This window comes from Harpegnathos saltator, unplaced genomic scaffold, assembly GCF_003227715.2.
Source record: "Harpegnathos saltator strain DR-91 unplaced genomic scaffold, Hsal_v8.6 scaffold51, whole genome shotgun sequence".
NCBI lineage: Eukaryota > Metazoa > Arthropoda > Insecta > Hymenoptera > Formicidae > Harpegnathos > Harpegnathos saltator.
This window is the reverse complement of record NW_020230327.1, coordinates 1,684,872-1,704,410: the sequence shown is the minus strand read 5'-3', so window position 1 is coordinate 1,704,410 and position 19,539 is coordinate 1,684,872. Positions and strand designations below refer to the sequence as shown.

The following is a 19,539-nucleotide window of genomic DNA, read 5'->3' as shown; positions in this document are numbered from 1 at the left end:
GAAATTGCGCGATTGTTCGCGCCGCACGAGCGGCCCGGCGATTACGCCGATAAAATGACTTTGGAGTGTGACTCTCGCGCGTGAAATATATTTTATAACACTCCACGCGAGACAGAATGCGTCGATGAAAATACATCGTCGACGCGTATCGCCGTCGACGACGGCACGGGCCCCGCCAGACGCATTCGCGCCGAATTCGCGAAAGAATCCATCCTTGAAATGAATTTCACATGCTGCGAGCGCGCAGCCGCTGTATGTGTGTGTGTGCGCGCGCGCCCGCACGGTTGCTTGCTTCGTTTTCCTTGCTCTTTCCTCGCTTTCCCCAAGAGGGAAATTTTCTGCTTCGGCAAATCGTCACGAATACTCAAGTACTCAGAAGCATGCAATTTCCCGCGAATCCTCTCGCCCGGGTCCGGGGCTTCGGAGGGGAAATATAGCCGGGCATCCAGGCTGCTCGATACCCGCGAGATTCGAGTGTCATTCGAGTTTGGCTGAGAAATGAGGCGAATACGGGATGAGACACGGCCTCCTCCATCTCTCACGCTCTCTTTACCCGCGCGTGTTTTGAAATTCCGCGTCGGGAACGCGAAACGGATAACAGAGAGCGAAGTGCGTCTCGCTGCCGCCCGCGCGCGCGCGCAGCTGACGCTTGACGCAATTAGCCTCGGGATTCGACGTTATTTCTACGCTCTTAATTTATCGAAGGGAGGGTTAACGGGGCTCGATCAGTCAAGGGAGAGCGAGCGGTAACGATCGCCGATTTCTTCAGCGACCGAACAAGGGTGAAATATCGCTCACACGATCCCGAGTAGAGAAATTAATAGGGCTCTCGTTAAAAGGGCTTGATTATTTTTTCCTAACATTAATCGGGCCCTAGTACGGATAGAAAGACAAGGGACACCTACAGGATGTACAACAAATGGTTTGGACATGGGTCCTTATAAGGATATTATAAAGGCTTTATAAGGCAATATTAATAGGGGCTTATAAGGAAAAAATTTTTATCATTGCTCGAGTAAAAATATTCGTTGTTTTCATTCCAAGACTAATTTCTTTATTTCTTTATAACTTTGTTGGTATACAACAAGAATTTTTTATTTAAAAAATACAGCATATTTTATAGTAAAATATAGCATTCTTTATACATGAAACTCCTGCTACTGTTTCTATTAAAGTTTGCTGCATTTCAAAACGAAGGCACTAGAAAAATCCTTGGAAGAGACTAATGAATCTGGCAACTAATAAAACTAACAAAATTTGTTTTTAATAATGCGGTATAATTAAAAAGATCTTTAAAAGAACCAGGTAGAACGTACCTACTAAAACAATACTAAACTATGATAATTTTATTACATGCTTCAGATCTTGTTAATCCTCCATAACAAAACTTGATTTTGTATACCTAAAGCATCCTTAAAAGATCCTTCTGAGGCCCACATCAGTTTTCCATGTTTATTTCGTAAAATCTAAGGTATCCCTAAAAGACCCATCTCGGTACCTGATGTGACCCAATAATGAGGCATCCCTTTTTAGGGCATTCTACTTTCAGCCTTATCGGGGCCTTATGCTTCATGAGAATCACCCTAATAATTTTTTGCTCGGATCGCTCGTGCCACTGTTTTTGTCGACCAATCTATCACGCGATTAAAAATGCTCTCATTATTATGATTTCATAAAAAGAAATATTATTACAATTACGTAGACATGAGGCAAATACTCGAGCCCGAATAAATTCGGGGCGAACATTAAACACAAAAATCTGCATAATTTGCTCATTTGAATATCAAAAGTGGGGCGCAGTATTTATCGCAAATAACTCGCTCTCACGTGCCGGCGGCAATCACGGAGATTGCTTTGAATTTGATACGCCAATGGGCGCCAATTTAAATTCTATCTCTCGTGTTTGCTATCGTTATCAAAGACGAGATTGACGGTATAAATAAGTCAGTTTCTCCTTCGAGGGGAGAGAACAATGTTTATCAGGCACTAACGTAAGACCTCGTTGTAGCGAGTAGAGGTCGATCGATTCAACGTGCGTACAGACTTAAATGGATATTCTAATGCTATTTATAGTTAGACCTTCCTGCCGGCGCTCATCCGTGCTTGAACTATGTGGAAAGTGCTTATCTGTCCCCGATAAAGCGCGCCATCACTCCGATAACGCGCTCCTAGATGCTCTCCTCTTGAGAGTCACGATCTTTGAGGGCGTCGAAATGAGAAACCGCGGCGATGAAGAAAACACGCGCGCGGCCGCGTCTCGCGACGAGTGTTCGATCGAAGTGTCCCTATAATTAGATCCGCCAAACAATGAAAAAAAAAGGAGGACGCGGAGAGAGGGAAGGGAGGGGGGGGGATTATACCGAAGGGGTTAATTTAATCCGGTCCGTCATCGCGCACCCACGCGGACGCGGTAATTAATTTAATTAACGGCGCAAGTGCCAAGTGGCCATCAGTTATTTAATCCGGCGACAGTGACGACGCTCAAATTCATGCGGATCAATTTTAACGAGCTGCCGCTTCTCGCTTACACGTGTTCCCTGGTAAAAGTGCTCGCATCAAACTGCACACACACACACACACACACATACACGGAGCGAGCCGCTGCAGCTAGAATTTTTCAAAGTTTATCCGCAAAAGATGCAAATATGACGCGCACTCGTACGCGCGAAATGCGGCGTGATTTATCGTTTGATTTACTTTTATCCCTATCCGGCCATCGCACCGTATCGTTGCGCGCGCTCGTACGCGCGTTTCGACGTGTGCGAGCAACGAAAGAGAAGAGCGCGGCTCGAATGATCCTCCGGGTTGACGTCCTTGCGCCGAGACTGTACGGATGACAATCGCTGTGAAATTCGCGACTAACGTCGGAACTGTTTCCACGTATCCACGTATATAATGTCGCGCGCGTCTTAATGACTTTCGGTCCTCCGAAATAGCGCGGAATTATAATCGCAGTTTTGGAAGACACACACCATCGGGTACAAGCCCGAAACTCATTCGGCGCATAATCAGATCCGCCCCGGAAGCGCTACGTTGGGGATCGCTAATGCAGATTTCGGAGGGAGAGGATGATAGCGGCGGTGGAGGTGAGGATGAATAAGGAGGCAACAAAGTGGAATGGAGTAGGATAGAAATTGATCATGCTCGGGGAATAATCCCCCGAGAACATCAGGACGACGAGACGGCAAAGAAGCAGTTGTAACCTGAGGCTGAGCGGTTGTTGCCGTACGTGCGAGATAAACTGGGGAAAACCGCGGAAATTGAGAAGGGACGTATCGAAGAAACGCGAGAGAACACAATAATCGAACGGGAAAATAAAATTCGGCAAAGAAGGAAGCTGAGAATTGTGGATTTTGGGGGAACAGGACAACACAAGCACATACGAGAGAGAGAGAGAGAGAGGACGAGTTACCCGAGCAAAAATTTGTTAGGGCCACTTTTATGAAGCATGAGGCCCCGATAAGGATGAAAGTAGGATGCCCTAAAAAGGGATGCCTCATTATTATTGCATCATTATTATTACTCGAGATGGATCTTTTAAGGATACCTTAGATTTTACGAAATAAGATTTTGATAGGAAAAGCTGAGAAGGGCCTTGGATGGATTTTTAGGGATGCCTTAAATCTAATAAATAAGGCTTTGATAGAGAAAGTTGAGAAAAGCCTTGGAAAGGTTTTTTAGGGACGCCTTCGATTTTACGAAATAACGCTTTAACATGGAAAACTGATGTGAACCTTGGAAGAATCTTTTAAGGATGTACAAAATGTACAAAATCAAGTTTTGTTACAGAAAATTAATAAGATCTGAAGCGTGTAATAAAATTGTCATAGCTTAGTATTGTTTTAATAGGTACGCTCTATCTGGTTCTTTTAAAGATTTTTTAATTATACCGCAATTAAAAAGAAATTTTATTAGTTTTATTAGTTGCCATATTCATTAGTCTCTTCCAAAGATTTTTCTAGTATTGTCTTTGTTTTGAAATGCAGCAAACTTTAATAAAAATAGTAGCAGGATTCTTACATGTAGAAAATGCTATATTTTATTGTAAAGTACGCCATATTTTTAAAATTAAAAATTCTTGTTGTATACTAACTAGGTTATAAAGAAATAAAGAAATTACAGTCTAAATTTCTTGGAACGAGAAGCACAAATATTTTTACTCGAGCAATAATAAAAATATTACCTTATAAGGCTCATAATATCGCCTTATAAGGATTCGTTAAATGATATCATTTATTGCAGAGACGCGTAAAAATGCAGAGACGCGTAAAGTGCGGGGAGACTGATAAGGAAAGGAGTTTAGCGAAAAAATGCAAGAAAATTTGTAGCTGAAGAAATTCAGGGAGGAAAAGCTTGCTCCCCGAAGAGAGTTTCGGCAACTTTTGAGGATATTTATAAAAGTCTCAGGAGGCACTCGGACGGGAGGGGGTGGGGGATGTTCGGGGGAATATTTAGCGAAGAGCTTGAAAGATTTTTTCCCATTGGAGAATTTTTCCAGGAACGTCTTTGGAGATGCGCCAGCAAATTGGAGACGCCGGAAGACAAAGGCTCGTTAAAGCGAAGGGGACTTATTTCAGCGAAACGTAACCAAGCCGCGTGATGTAATACAATTTACCTTAAGACCCTGAGACCTTCCTCCGTATAAAGGGTCGGTTAATCGCGTTAAACGATATCTCGGCCCATTAAAACGCATTACGTCGCTTTCCGCCGTCATTTGTAGCCGGATAACTCGCAATTAAGTGCGAACTCTGCGTCGCGCTCTGATTCGCGGATTAATAAATCGCGTCGGCCATTTTTCCCGGCAAGAATAATCGGCCTGCTTCATCCACGTCGGGCGTAATGAGGCGATCTTGCGTGGTGGTTAGTTCTGCCCGCGAGTTACGCCGGGAGATGAGACGCGGAATGCTCGCAGAATTCTCCGCTATATATTGACTATGCGGCTTTCCAGAGCAACGAGAACGGAAATTCCCGGGACACATTAATAACTTTCGAAAGGAACCGCGGCGGGAAATTAACATTTCTTAATCCGACCTACCGTTTCCTCATCCGGAATTCTCGAGGAGTCGTGAGTCCTCGAAAAAAGAGAAAAAAAAAGAAAAAAAAGAAAAAAACGAGCCTCGGGAGTTTCCGTTCATTTGGGTCATAAGCAGCGGAATAAATTATAAACAGCGGGAAATATAAATCCCCGACTCGCTCGTGATTCCGCATGCGAACGGCCGGCGAGTCCCCCGTTTCTTCGCCGAAGTTGGCGCCGCTACTGGAGTTGGTCACGCGTGATTTTTCGCCGTGAATACACCGTGCTGTATTTCGTTATTTTTTCCCGGCCGAACAAGCCGGTTCAGAGGCGGCGCGTTCGGAATTACATTTGCATGATCGGCGAGAGATATTTCGATTTCACGCCGGGGAGTAGCGCGCTCCATTGAAACAGATTGCGCAACAATGCGGAAGGGGTACTTGCATGCGCAATATGAATGAACACGGATTAAGTCTCACGTGCAACGGTGTTTCACTGTCAAGATAACAAGCATTAGCTGGTTTAATTATAGCGCCGCTAAATGAAGTTCTTCGCCTTAACGAGCTTTCGTTCCGCCGCACTTGTACGGTTTCATATTGCTACACGACTGCATATTACGGAATCCTCGACGCACGAGACGCGGCCGACTTCGCAGCCGGTTCTCCGCGTGGAAATTTTTTCGCGGAGAAACTCGCGTTTCGGGACATTCGCCGTCGACATTCCGGAAAACTCGCGCAACTAATTAAGCGGCTGTTCCGCCTCTCGCGGCTGCTCCCGGGGATTTACCGAAAGGGATCCACGCGGGAGGCGTTCCACGGAGCGTGCCTCGTCGATTTCTCAGGGGATGTTGATTCCTCGTGAACATGAGTCACGCTGAAAAAAAAAAGAAAGGAAACGTTACGGTAAATCATCGCACATTCGTGTTGCTCGCGGTGACACGGTAACACGCTCGCGTTGTAATTCGGCTTAATGTGCATGCGCTCGCGTGTCCAAAGTGCTTCGGCGTGTCGGACGTTTTCAGCGAGATGTCGCCGGGATAAATAATTCACTGGGAGAGGAGGGCAAAGTGAAGAAGAAGAAGAAGGAGAAGAAGAAAAAAATAAAGGAACTCACGTCCGCGAGTCTCGTGTCACTTGGAATTTCTTCTCCGGCACGCGCATTTCCATCGTTTCAACTCCCTTAATTCCGCCCCGCCCCGCCGCGCCGCGCTGCGTCGGCCGCCCCCCTTCGTCGAGCTCGCCGATGAAATACGAGGGAAATTATACGGATGCGAATGCCATTGCGAGATAAATCGAACTCGAGAAAGCTCCGGCTCGACGTAAAGTTTAAACGTCGACGCCAAAGTTTACTCGAGCGTGCGCTCCCTCTCTTTTCACGCTTTATTCTTGGACACCCTGTGCATAAAGCGCGGCGCGACCTATCGATGTGTGCCTACGACATATGTTTGACATTTTCAAGTTGTTTCGCACGTGTTGGCTGTGCACAAAGTGCAGCTTCGGCTCCGCGAGTTTGCACTTCTTCCTCGAGCTTCCACTCTTCTCGAGAGACATTTGAAATTATTTAACGATCCAGCGGCAACAACCGGCCGCCGCCGCCGCTCCCCTTCCCCTCTCCATTCCCGTGCCCCTTTCCCCTGAAAACTCGCGGCCGACCTTAGTGCAATCTTGCATCGGTCGCTCCGACTTGAGTCAAGTTACGTAAGTTTAATTTCCGGAATTGCATTTGGCAAACTGCTGTCCCGATCCTTCCAGCGAGATTATCGTGTTCTTTGAATCTGCCGTTTGTACGAAACAAGCCCGAAACTTCGTTCAATAAGGCGGCGATCATAAAGCTGACCTACACGCTGCTTTGAGGTCGGCTTTGCGCGAGGATCTTTATCTGGCCGGAAGCATCACGCGCGGCTGAATGAACCTTTCGAAATTGGATGATATTTCGCACGATATTAGCCGCGGTTTCGGTTTCGTCGACCTTTTCATCGTTGATTGACGATCCGATTCGACTTTTGTCCGGTCTCACTCGACTGCAGTTTTTGCGCGCGATTGAATCGGTGCGAGAGCCCGAGACTCGCGCCGCCCCTGTTCTATTCAATCTCCGCGCAAAGATCAGCCCTTTGTCCTCCCCGGGTGTAAGCAATTACGACGGGTCGTACGCGCGCTATTTATCGTAATCCTGGCGCTTTGAACCGTCGGATTTTCCCCGGGACAAACGTCAGGCGTAGAGTTCCGCATCGGTAAGAGTGACATCGATATTTCACATCGGAATCAACGAAGTCGAAACTTAATATCGATATTCGATAAATATCGCCTCTATAACGATATTTACTTGATGATTCATCGGTGTTTTCATTCAAAATTAAATTCTTTTTATTTTTTGTATATTACTGAATATTGTACAAATTTTATGTCTCTTTATTTAATGCGCAAAGATTACGATATAATAAAAAGGATTATGAACGATAGAAGAATTACACAAGCAAGGATTGTTAACGGAACATGGAAAATTTACAGCAACATGCACTCATCACAGATTTCTTTCATTAAGAAATACAAGCTGTAGAAGAAGAAAGATGAGAACAGACGATATAAACAGGATGTACCTGAATTCTTACAAGTTCCATAGATTCTTATTTACGGATTGTAAAAGTAACATCACAGTTGATTATTTCTTGACCGTAAGGAGAATAGTCGACTGTGATTGCTTAATTTTCTCACTCCTTACGTTTTTCTTACTTACTCACAGGTGTTTTCTTTTTAGCCGCGATGTCTGCGCCATCTTGCAATTCTTTCCTCTTCCACCTTTCCCTTTCAAACTATTTACTTTTCAAACTAGAACTATTACTGTCTCAAAGTTACGATTCTCCTCATAAGTGGGACATATATCGTCGTTAAGAGGGTAAACGAAAGAGTTAAATGTGTAAAAGCAGAATATCAGAAACAGAGCAAAAAAACATCAATAAAATATCGATGTGTCGTAAGGCAAAATATCGAAACATCGAAAAGTAATCGATGCTCACTTGACGTCGATGTTTCTTTTACGGATCCCCCTACGTCAGACGGCTTCCTGGTGTATCCCTGGTGTATCGCGAATAATACTCTTCCCCGCGCGCCGGATCCCACTCGCTGCAAGATATCGGACGTTTAAGCGCTTCCACGAGCGCGTCGGGTCGATCAGATCGATGTCGTACCGGGAAAATGCATAAAACGCCAACGGCCGAGGCATTACGGCGCGGGCTAGAAACACGTCGCGTCTCGCGCCGCTGTGAGCGGCAAGATTGGCCGTTATACACCTCTTTCCACCTGCCGGCGCTGCTCTATCGCGTGCTGTCTTGCGGACGAACATGTGCGCGCGGCTACGCAACAAAGCGCGATAATCAGCCGGGGGTGCATACGGGAGCGAGCTTTTGAGGCAGGAGTTGTGAAAAGTTGAAGCGCATGACAAACGATGTAAAAGCTTTCTAAATCTCTCCGCGGAAACTCTATTAATCTGTCGCCCACTAACGGATCTCTCTTTCTCTTTCTCCCTCCTCCCCCCCCCACCCCCGCCTCTCTGTCTCTCGTTTTACTCCGAGAAAGAGCCGCGCGTCGTTTGCGAGCGGAAGAACGCACGGGCGAAAAAAAGAAAGATGTCCTTTTGTGCGTCGCAACGACGATAGAGAATGTTTCACGTGAAAGCGGACAAATGAAATAGAATAAAGAAAAAAGAGAAAAAACAAAAAAGGAAAAGCACACACAGCGAAGCCGTATCCGTATCTATTAGTTTCAGCGAAAACATCACAGGACTTCTGGTCCTGTGGACAGGTCTGGCTTGTAAATAATAGTGCAAACGTGAAAACAAGCGACATCGGTTGTATCACACTTGCGTCGAACGATGTTATTATTGGGAAACGTTAAAAAAATACACACAGAGAGAGAGAGAGAGAGAGAGAGAGAGAGAGAGAGAAGTACAATTGGATTGTAAACTATAGGAGGAGAGATAGAGCCGTGGCCGAGCGCGAGCGAGCCTTAATTGAAGGAACCAGATTGCGATCGAGCGGCACTCGACGCGCGACTCGACTCCAAATCGACCCGCAGGATCTCCCTCCGATCCTGCCGCTATTCCGCCGTTCCTCCGCGGCGTACGAGTCGCGCCGCTTATAAATAACACATATACATACCTATGTATATCGAATAATATTATAATATCATTAATATTTAGGGCAGTCTGAGCATGCAATGCACGCGCATGCGCGCACACACACACACACACACGCAGGCGCACGCGCCTTGAAAAATAACGACGACGCGCTTCAGTCGGCGGCGCATTGTTTATCCCGTGCTCCGAGGCGAATTTTGATCGAATTTATCGCCAGATGAGGTGTAATTTGCACATCAAAAGGACCCCGCCCGCCCGCCCGCCCGCCCGCCTTCCGTCCTCCTCCGCTCTCCATGGGAATTGATGAATATCCCATCGGGGAGTACAGCACGGTGGTGTATCTCGGAAAATAGCGCGCTTCCCAGAAGAAGTCCTCTCAATTATGCCTCCTGACGCTAATGTGCGCGCGCCGGCAAGTTGCACAGTTATCCGACACTTAATTACCCAAAGTAATAAATCGATTTCCGCGACGCCATCCTGCCGTGCAGTTCGAAACAGCTCGCGGAGCACCGTCGCGTTTAACCGTCTCCGACGCCTTATCGGCACCGCGCCGCCTAATGAATCGATTACCGTGTAACAACTGAGGCACCGAGGCACCGACGAGTCGGCCGATCGATTTCGCCGTTTGGCGAACTGAATTTCCGCCCGCGAGATCGCCGCGAGAACGGAAAAAAGCAAAAGTTTGCGCTGTTGCGTGCCACGATCGAGTTCCACGTTCGTCCGCACGATCGCGACTTGCTCACAGCTGCGGGTCTCTCGTGTTGCAGGAAAATCATCAGTTTGGAGATCATCGAGGAGGATTCCTACGAAAAGGACGCGCTCTTCTACGTCGAATTAGGCGAGCCGCTGCTGCAAGGAGGTGAGTATTGAGTTTTCCGATCCAGAATCTCCTTATATATTCCATCCCGAAGCCGGCCATCCGCGCGCGCGTTTCTTTTTTTTCACTCTCTCTCTCTCTCTCTCTTTCTCTCTCTCTCTCTCTCTCTCTCTCTCTCTCTCTATCTATCTATCTATCTATCTATCTATCTATCTATCTATCTATCTATTTTTCCCTATCTCTCGGCGCAGGACGAGACATTCAAATGGGACAGCTGCACCGGGCAAATTTATGGTTATATGCTGCATTATTATTCAGTATATAATACGGCGTATAAAATTAGCATAATTTTTCTCGCGTAACGTAATACGCAATAATATACTGCGTGCTCGAATATAGAGATATTATTCGAAGTGAAAAAGGTATTGTGATATATATATTATGCATATGTAAATATTTTATTTTTCGTGTAGATTAATATTTGCGTACAATGACATGTTTGCGCGTGGATCTTTCAAAATGACGTAGTTTTTTAAAGTATGCACGTATATATATCTGTAAAGTATATACGCCATATTAGATCCCGACAGGGAAAGGATCCCGACACGCATCCTGTGGATGCGTCGTGGATGAATCGTGTCGCGTCGGCTCTCTCTTTCGAGGAGGAGAGCCTTCTCATTGTGTCCGTTACAGGACGCTCAGATGTTCCGATTTAAATGCTTCATTCTGTGTGCATGCGAGCGAAACGGGAAGGAAAATCTCGACTTGAACTCTCGACATGCGATTCCGATAGCGCCACCACTTCCTCGCTCGCGTCCTGCCCTTCGATTCGATTCGACTCAATTCGCTCCGATTCGATTGAATTTTTAGCGACACGAACTTTGGCGGAAGTCCTGCAAGCCTCCCGACGCGGATAAATCTCCGCCGTGGAAAATTTGAAATACTTTTTAAACGAGGTTACGGCCGCGCGCGATGAACGATGATCGTTTACTCGGACCGTCTCCGAGTTTTGCCGTGTTCAAGTGAAATTTCTTACATCTAAGACATCTTTCTTCAGTCGGCTAGATAAGGTGCAACGTAAAAAAGTAGGGACAGGAGAGAAGGATGTCGCGGTGAGAGAAGTGTCCGGAAAGTTTACAGACTATAAAAAGATTTTAATTCATCTCTCGCGGTGTCCTTCGGAAAGGCTGGCGTCACAAATCGCGCGGGCCATGTATAAAACGCGCAAACGTCTCTGCCCCTTCTTCTGCACCCTCTCGCCCTCCAGCAGCCGCTACGAGCTGTTCCATTATCGGAATTGCAAAGAAAATTTGATTTACTTAATTCGAGCTCGTTTTTCTAATTTATCAAATCGAATCGCGGGATGTACAAAAATTCCTCCATTAACGGAATTGCCGGCCGGCCACCCGATGTCACACGTTGAGCCGCGATCCCGTCCTGCGAATTAGCATACTAAATTACGAGCCACGCGCAATAATTTCCTCCGTCATGAAAACTGGACGAGGTGTGCGCCGTTATTTAATTGAGCACCGCGTTTTTTAGTTAATTAATCGAGCTCGAGCTGCCAGCTTGCGAGACCGCGTGGCGGAAGGAGGATCCTCTCGAGAGGATCCGTCGATTTTCAGCGCTATCCGCGCGAGGAAGAGAGCCTCTCTCGCATTTTGACGATTAAACGGCTCGAGGGTAATCTCAAATGCGCGGAGAAAGTGATCGCGCTTAATCGCCCCGGTCGGCGCGCGATAAAACGGCGCGACTTCCCGTCGTAATTCTTCCGCCCGCCATTGAAAGAGAGGCCGAAAGGGACGAGAAAGCCGGAGAAGCGGCAGCAATCGGAAAAGCGTTTCACGACCGTTCTCTCTCTCTCTCTCTCTCTCTCTCTCTCTCTCTCTCTCTCTCTCTCTCTCTCTCTCCCCCCCTCGATGGAGGCTAATCTATCCGCGGAGTTTCACCCAGCGGCTCGCCCCGCTGTCGTCGGAATCCGATGCATGAGAACGCGATCGCTCGCTATTAATGCAACCCCTGCCGCGCCGCGCGCCGCCAACAGCGTGGAATCGCGCTATTCGACTGGCGAAGTATCGGTTAAGCGACGGCCGCTTAACAGGCGCGCATTCACCCGGGCCGGGATAATACGCAGGCCGAGACCGCGCGGCCGCGACCGTTCCCGAACCGGCCACGTAACTTGCCGCCACGTTATCTGCCGGCAGGAACGGCACGTGCTTCGGCGAAAGTTTCAACTTTCGTCGAGGCAACGAGGAGACTCGAAAGGGTCGAAGAGGGCGCGATGCGATTGGCGACGCTATCGCGGTCGATCGCGGATTAACTGTGCGACGAAATTAACAATTCTCTCTCTCTCTCTCTCTCTCTCTCTCTCTCTCTCTCTCTCTCTCTCTCTCTCTCTCTGTCTGTCTCTCTCTCTCTCTCTCTCTCTCTGTCCGTCTTTCCTCCTTTCTCTGTCAAACACACGATGACGTTAATGATAACGTTGTTCTTGATGAAAACTGATTTCCACGTGTCTCTTCATGCATGTGTCACGCGCTGGTTCTCTACCTGGATTCATCGTAATTGAACGTAAGTCTTGAACAAACGGACACTTTGCGCTCGTCCGAATTCTCTGTCTGTTTCTCTCTGTCTCTGTTTCTCCATCTCCCTCTAACTCTCTCTCTCTCTCTCTCTCTCTCTCTCTGTCTCTCTTTCTGTCCTTCTTTCTTTCTCTGTCTCCCTTCCCACTCCGTTCTGCATTAATTAGTCCAGAGCTGATTAATTGATTAACCGCCGCAGTAGCATGCGCGCATACAAATGCGCGGACGAGTTGCCCAGTCCGAGCGATCGAACGAGGTAAAGACAGTCATGAGACCAGACGAGTCTCTGCGGAGTGTTTCTTCGGGGAATGCGCCCTTCAATATTTTTGATGCACTTCGAGAGGAGAGATTCTTCTCTAGCGCGAGCTGAACGAGCGAGTTTTGACGTAGCTCGTTCTTGTATATCTCCGCTCGAATCCGCTCCGTTCGTGCGAATTTTCGCGTCATTTTTTGCGAGTTTCTTTTCCTTTTCCTTTTTCTTTTTTGCCTCTCTGCGGACGCAGACTTTGCGGACGGCTGATTATTCGCCGGCGCGTCGATTAGTTTCCTTATTTGGAATACACGCTCGAGTTACGTACTCGCGGGCGCATCTTACGCGGAACGCGGGATTGCGAGCTGGAAATCAATAGGTACCGTCCGCAGTAGCGCCTTCCTCCATAATTAATTACTAACGGCTTCGCCACATCCATCCAAGGCTTCGTTCGCATTAATTAGTAGAGATAGAGCGTTCTATGAATATAGATAGGATGTTTGGAGCCTGACTAAAGCGTGAGAATAGACCGACTAGAGAGTGTCTCGCTGCTGAATTACTCCACACGCTGCATTCCTGCGACTTTTTCCGCAGAGTGTTTTGCAACTCGGAGTGCGCACGCACGCACGCACGCACGCATTTTCGCAAACTTTAACGCGACGCTAACCTCTCGCGCGAAACACTGAGCGGACCGCGTTCGCAACAGTTCGGTCTCTCTCGCAACATCGAACACCGACACATATGCATTTTACGCTACGCTAATTACATACACCTCCCGTCAGCTGTGCATTCATTACACTCGTGTGTCAGGTGTACATACACTTTATGCCAACTGCACGACCGACTCTCTGTATTTTGTAATTGCCTTACCGGCCAATCGCTCTCATTACGAAGGTAAAGAAGCAAGGAAAGGAGTCTGGCGCTGAGATACGGTTCTGCATGCGCCTCGCTCTCTCTCTCTCTCTCTCTCTCTCTCTCTCTCTCTCTCCCTCTCTCTCTCTCTCTCTCTGTCGGAGATACTAAATTTCCGCGTATCTATCTATAAATACCAGCGGAGCTTGCCAAAATCGTGTCGGTGTCTCCCGGATCGATGCGTATCTAGAGAGATGCTTGTGATACTTCAGCGGTGCCGAAGGACCAACACTTGGTGTCCTGGGTGTATTCTCGGCTACGGCACTCATCTCCCGCGCGCATTAACGAGGATCTTGTCACAGGCTGCATGAAAGCACAGCTCTTCAATTCTTTTTTCTACACGTGACTGATCGCTCGCACCGCATCTTCCACATTCTGTTGTGGGTGAGGGTTTTTTTCTTTTTTCTTTATGAAAAATATCCGTTGCAAAGTCGCCCGATAACAGACAATGCGGATAATGCAGTGGGTTTACGACGGGATTATCGAACCGTCGCGCGCGGAAAGAGAATCGGGACGAGTGAAGATTTCGCTCTTCTGACTTCTGACGAGGGACCTTGATTTTTCAGTCGGTTTCCCCGCGGAAGCTCCCGCGCGCAGTCCAGCTGTAACGAATACATCAGAATTTTGCGGACATAAATCTGCGGATTCGGCACTGACGCGGCCGCAGACGCGGCACATATATGATATATATATGACGAGCCACCGCGTATAAATAAACTCGTCGCAGACGTTGCAACGTCACTTTGTAAGTTCACTCACACACCCCGTCGCTTATAATTTATCGTTAATATCCTCCCAGAGCCATTCTGGCCTCGTACGAGTCTGGGCTTCGGCTCCCGAGGCTTCTGCGCAAAACGGGTTTCTTCTAACGTACCGTTAACGCGAGTTTTGCGAAAATAAAGCAATGACACAATCATAAAGGGGAAATCAAGACGAGATCCACTTTGGTTGTATTAAAAATCAGCTGATTCAAGAGAGAGCGAAAATTAATCGTTCAATTCTCTATTATGCCCCTCCTCCCCCCTCTCTCTCTCTCTCTCTCTCTCAGAGACGAAGTCGAGTGCTCTCGAGGGGAGAGTATTGTGCAGCCTCGATTTATCCTTGCGCGAGGAATCATCCCGTTCGCGGTTGTGTCGTCTTTATTGCCGCAGCCCGTGCACATGGTACAGTTTATAATTAGTCGAGCTAATTATCCAACCAGTAATACGAGAGTTCGATGAAAGGGAAGTCGATTACGGATTCCGGGCCGAGGAGGATGGAGAACGGTGAGAGTCCCAGGTGAATCTTGCACGACGTTAATAGCCCGTGAATTTTCTCGGAGGAGTTGGAGAGGACGCGATGTATACGACGCGACGCTTAATAAAATCATGAAAACCGGCTGAATGGCCGGTGCGAGTAATTAGCGGCTTTTCATGCCGTTCGCGGCTTCCGACGACGAATTAGCCTGACAGTTTTAGAAAGAGAGAGGCAGAGAGAGAGAGAGAGAGAGAGAGAGAGAGAGAGAGAGAGGGGCGATAAAAATTTAAGGATCGGCTCTCGCTATTTTTCACGGCCAATCGGAAACGATAAGTTGATTTCGGTTGCCTGTTAATTAGACGCGAGCCCAGCGAGCGACGCTTAATTACGGGCATAACAGTGTAATCGAATGATATTTCATGAATAACACACGCGATAACAACGATATGTTTTGCGTTACAATTCGGCGATAATAACTTAATACGATAATAATATGACGAACGTAAGAGTGCGCGATAATGTTTCGCGTAAACAGCACGAACAGCGCGCAGTTTAAGCGTGTTGTTTGTTCGAATTAAAAGTATAAATTGTTTTCGATGAGGAACGAGCGGCATTCAATTGTGCGCGCCACGAATTTATATATATATATATATATATATATTCGCAAACGCGAGTATTGCCAATTTATATACGCGGCGTAAACAAATACGCTAATGCGTATATGTCTGCCGATGAATGTTAAAACGCTGAAATTTCCCCAAGACCGTCCAGGTCGCCCTTCTCGCCGGGCGATTATTCGACAGTCGCCAATAAATAACGCGCCTTTGAATCAACAAACAGCGGACGGAGGGAGGGAGGGAAATCGCAGAAATATAACCGGATGATCTGCATTAGCATCGCGGTGTATTAGCTTGCGCTATTATTAGCCGCGTAGCCTGCACGTTTGCACTTATCTTTGCCAGCGGTTCAAGGATCGCGACCAGACAGTCGGCATACCCGTGGCCGCCCGTCGCTCCGCCGTTTCTAATCCGCGAGAACTTGCGTTTCTATTCTACACGCGGCCGCGGAAGCGCGGCTCACGCGCCCGACGCAGCTGCTAAATAATCATTGGGCGGGGGAGGGGCTGAGAGAGAGAGAGAGAGAGAGATAGGGGAGGGAAGAAGGCAGGGCAATCAAGATTCCATGATCCGGCTTGAAATTTCCCCGCGCGCCTCTCCGCACGGCTCTCGCGTGCGCGAAGTGTCGGCCGATGTTGGCGAAATTCACTCGCGGCCGAGTCGATATCGGCCCATCGATAGTCGTATTAAATGAAAAGGCGATATCGCATCGCGCGGGATCACGTTGAATTCTAATTGAAAGCGATCGGCCAGAGGCAGGGAGGGGGAGAGAGAGAGAGAGAGAGAGAGAATATCGCTACTCCGCGCGAATGCGCAGAATTATGCAAATGCGTTTGGCGCGTACACTCGTACTCGCCTCGCCTCGCTTCGTCTCGCGTCGCGCCACGACGTCGAAAATTCAGAATTACCACGTGACCTCGTGCGTAATCCCGAATATAAGACGGTAAATACGGTCTGACGCCAATTATAAACCAGACCGACAAAGTTCACCAACCACCGGTTCCGTCTGCGTCTTCTCCAAGCGTGTTCTGAGCAAAAAATTGTTAGGGCCTCCTCATGAAGCACAAGGCCCCGATAAGGCTGAAAGTAGGATGTTCTAAAAAGGGATGCCTCATTGTTACCGCATCAGGCCCCGAGATGGATTTTTTGGGAGATATACCTTAGATTTTACGAAATAAAGCTTTGACAAAGAAAATGGATGAGGGCCTTAAAAGGATTTAATAGGAGTGCCTTAGATTTAATAAATAAGGCTTTGATGGGGAAGAAGGGCCTTGGAAGTATTTTTTAGGCATTTTTAGGCATGCTTTAGATTCTTCGAAATAAGGTTTTGATAGGGAAAAGCGTAGAAGGATTTTTAGGGATGCTTCAAATGTAATAAATAAGGCTTTGACAGGGAAAGCGGAGAAGGGACTTGGAAGGATTTTTTACGGATGCCTTAGATTTTACGAAATAACGCTTCAACATGGAAAACTGATGTGGGCTTTAGAAGAATCTTTTAAAGATGCTTGAGATATACAAAATCAAGTTTTGTTACAGAAAGTTAATAAAATCTCTAATAAAATTATCATAGTTTAATATTGTTTTAGTGGGTACGCTCTATCTGGTTCTTTTAAAGATTTTTAATTATATCGCAATTAAAAATAAATTTTACTAGTTTTATTGGTTGCCATATTCATTAGTCTCTTCCATGGATTTTTCTAGTATTGCCTTCGTTTTGAGATGCAGCAAAACCAATAGCATTTAACAAAAACGATAGCAGTTTTAACAAAAAAGTAGCAGGATTTTTATGTGTAAAATATGATATATTTCTAAAATAAAAATTCTTGTTGTATACTAACAAGGTTATAAAGAAATAAAGAAATTACAGTCTAAGTTTCTTGGAATGAAAACAACGAATATTTTTACTCAAGCAATAATAAAAATATTCCCTCATATAAGGTCCTCATAATATTGCCTTGTAGGACCCCGTTAAATCATTTGTTACATATCTTACAGAGCTCTTGTCTTTCTATCGCTATTAGAGGCCGATTAATGGTAAGGAAAAATAATTAGGCTTTTACCAGAGCTTTATTAATTTTTCTACCCGGGATCTTAGTTCGGCAGGTCGCACGTCGCGTCGCGAACGACGTGAGAGGAATGCGACGTTCGACTCGCATCTCCGGGAAAATTCGGCGGAGAATCGGCAAGAACGAAGATTCGTCTTCCCGAGAGCAGAAATATCCGATTCTTCGGTCGAGCCCCCCCTCCCCGCTCCCTCTCTCTCTCTCTCGCTCGCCCTGCCCTATTCTCTTCTAACGAACTGTCGGAGTCACCGGGGTTGCTGCGTAAATATTATGTCTGCCATTATTTCATCCCGTGTGTGCCTCCCGAACGAAACAGAGATCAAGCTGCTCAAAGCGTATCAGCAGCCTACATTAGAAATTCGGCCGCGGCGGCGGCGACGGCGATGAGTAACGACGGCGCTTTCGAAGAATAAATTCGTCAAACGCATGAGAACAGACGCGGAGCTCTCTCTCTCTCTCTCTCTCTCTCTCTCTCTCTCTCTCTCTCTTTCGCTCGGACGGACGCTGTAATGGGATCCATGATCCCTCGCGCTCGTGCGACCCGGCAAAATCTACGACGAATACCGCGTGACTGATTTGGCTCTACGTCGACTCTATAGAACTTTAAATATAGTCTGACGTCAATCATAAACTAGACGAACTACGCCCAGGGTTGTGTAACTCGTTGCGACGCGCACCCGACGCGCGCGAGAGGGTAGGCGAGGCGGCGAGCGTGTAGCGCGGGCCTTAACTTATATGCATGTTATTCGATACTTTCTATTGTTATCATCACAGTCGCTCTATCCGCCTCAATTAACGACCGCCGGTTGTCGTTGGACTCTCGCCGGGGGTGAGTGGCGGCCGCGCGCCGCGATCGTTATTAGCACCCAGCGAGCATGACCTTTGCCTCATCTTATCGTGTGTATCGTGACCGGGGAGGAAAGAGGAGAGAGGAAGCGAGGGAACGCAACCTTTCTACCGAGTTGACGAGTAACACTACCCGACTGTCACTCAGCAATCGGAATGAAACTTTGTTCTCTCTTATAAAGCATTGAGAAATATTGAAAATCCGTTTTTTTATTTTTTCCTCAAAACGCTTTTCAACCCTTTGATTGTACCGGCGGCAAATTGTACCTTGTGGGACAAAAATACGTGGGACACAAAGTAACTCCGACGGTCATAAAACTCGGTATTCGCTAAATTCAAATATGATATCAACATTTTAAAATTCAAAATGGCGGATCCAATACGACGGATATTAATTTTAAAAAATCAACATATTTTCATGAAACTCGGTATCCTAATTTTGGAATTTTCATATCATATTCGGATTCAGCGGTCCAAAAAGTCTTAGGATACCGAGTTTTATGAAAATATGTCGATTTTTTTAGATTGATGTCCGCCATTTTGAATTTTGGAATTTTGATATCATATTCGGATTTAGCGGCCCAAAATACCTTGAAATACCGAGTTTCGATGACCATCAGAGTTACTTTGTGTCAACGCATTTTATAATTCGTCTTCGACAGTCAAGGGGTTAAAAAGCGTTTTGAGGGAAAGCAAGAAAACGGATTTTCAATATTTTTCAATGCTTTGTAAGAGAGCAAAGTTTCATTCCGATTGGTGAGTGGGGTAGTGTTATACTTGCGAGTTTCGGGCTTCCGCGCGGACGGCGGCGAATTCACTCCGCCGTCGTTCTTTCGAGGCGAAATTTCGCGCAACGAGCCGATGCTCGTAAAGCTGACCCGACGCGCATTATCGGGCTGATTTATTCAACCCTCCGTCGGAGCCGGAATTACTCGCATTATGCGGCCGCACGGACCTCTCGCTGCCTCGAAAGAACGTTTATACACGTGGATACACGACTGCGTTCTCGTTTGTGACCATCGACTCGATTTTCCACGAGTTCCGATTCCAACGCCGAATTGCCAAACTCGCCCG

At 46.9% G+C, this 19,539-nt stretch overlaps 1 protein-coding gene across 4 annotated transcripts in view; it reads left to right on the top strand.

Moving 5' to 3' along the window:
- Calx (sodium/calcium exchanger 3) overlaps positions 1–19,539 on the top strand; it is a 99,168-nt gene that overhangs the window by 14,810 nt on the left and 64,819 nt on the right. For all 4 annotated transcript variants that reach the window (XR_003113552.1, XR_003113553.1, XR_003113551.1 and 1 more), the window contains exon 3: positions 9,913–10,004. Coding sequence is in view for 1 of the 4 variants with exons in the window: in XM_025302733.1 (XP_025158518.1) it covers positions 9,913–10,004 (92 nt within the window). In the remaining 3 variants the exon portion in view is untranslated. The remainder of the gene's footprint in view (positions 1–9,912; positions 10,005–19,539) is intronic.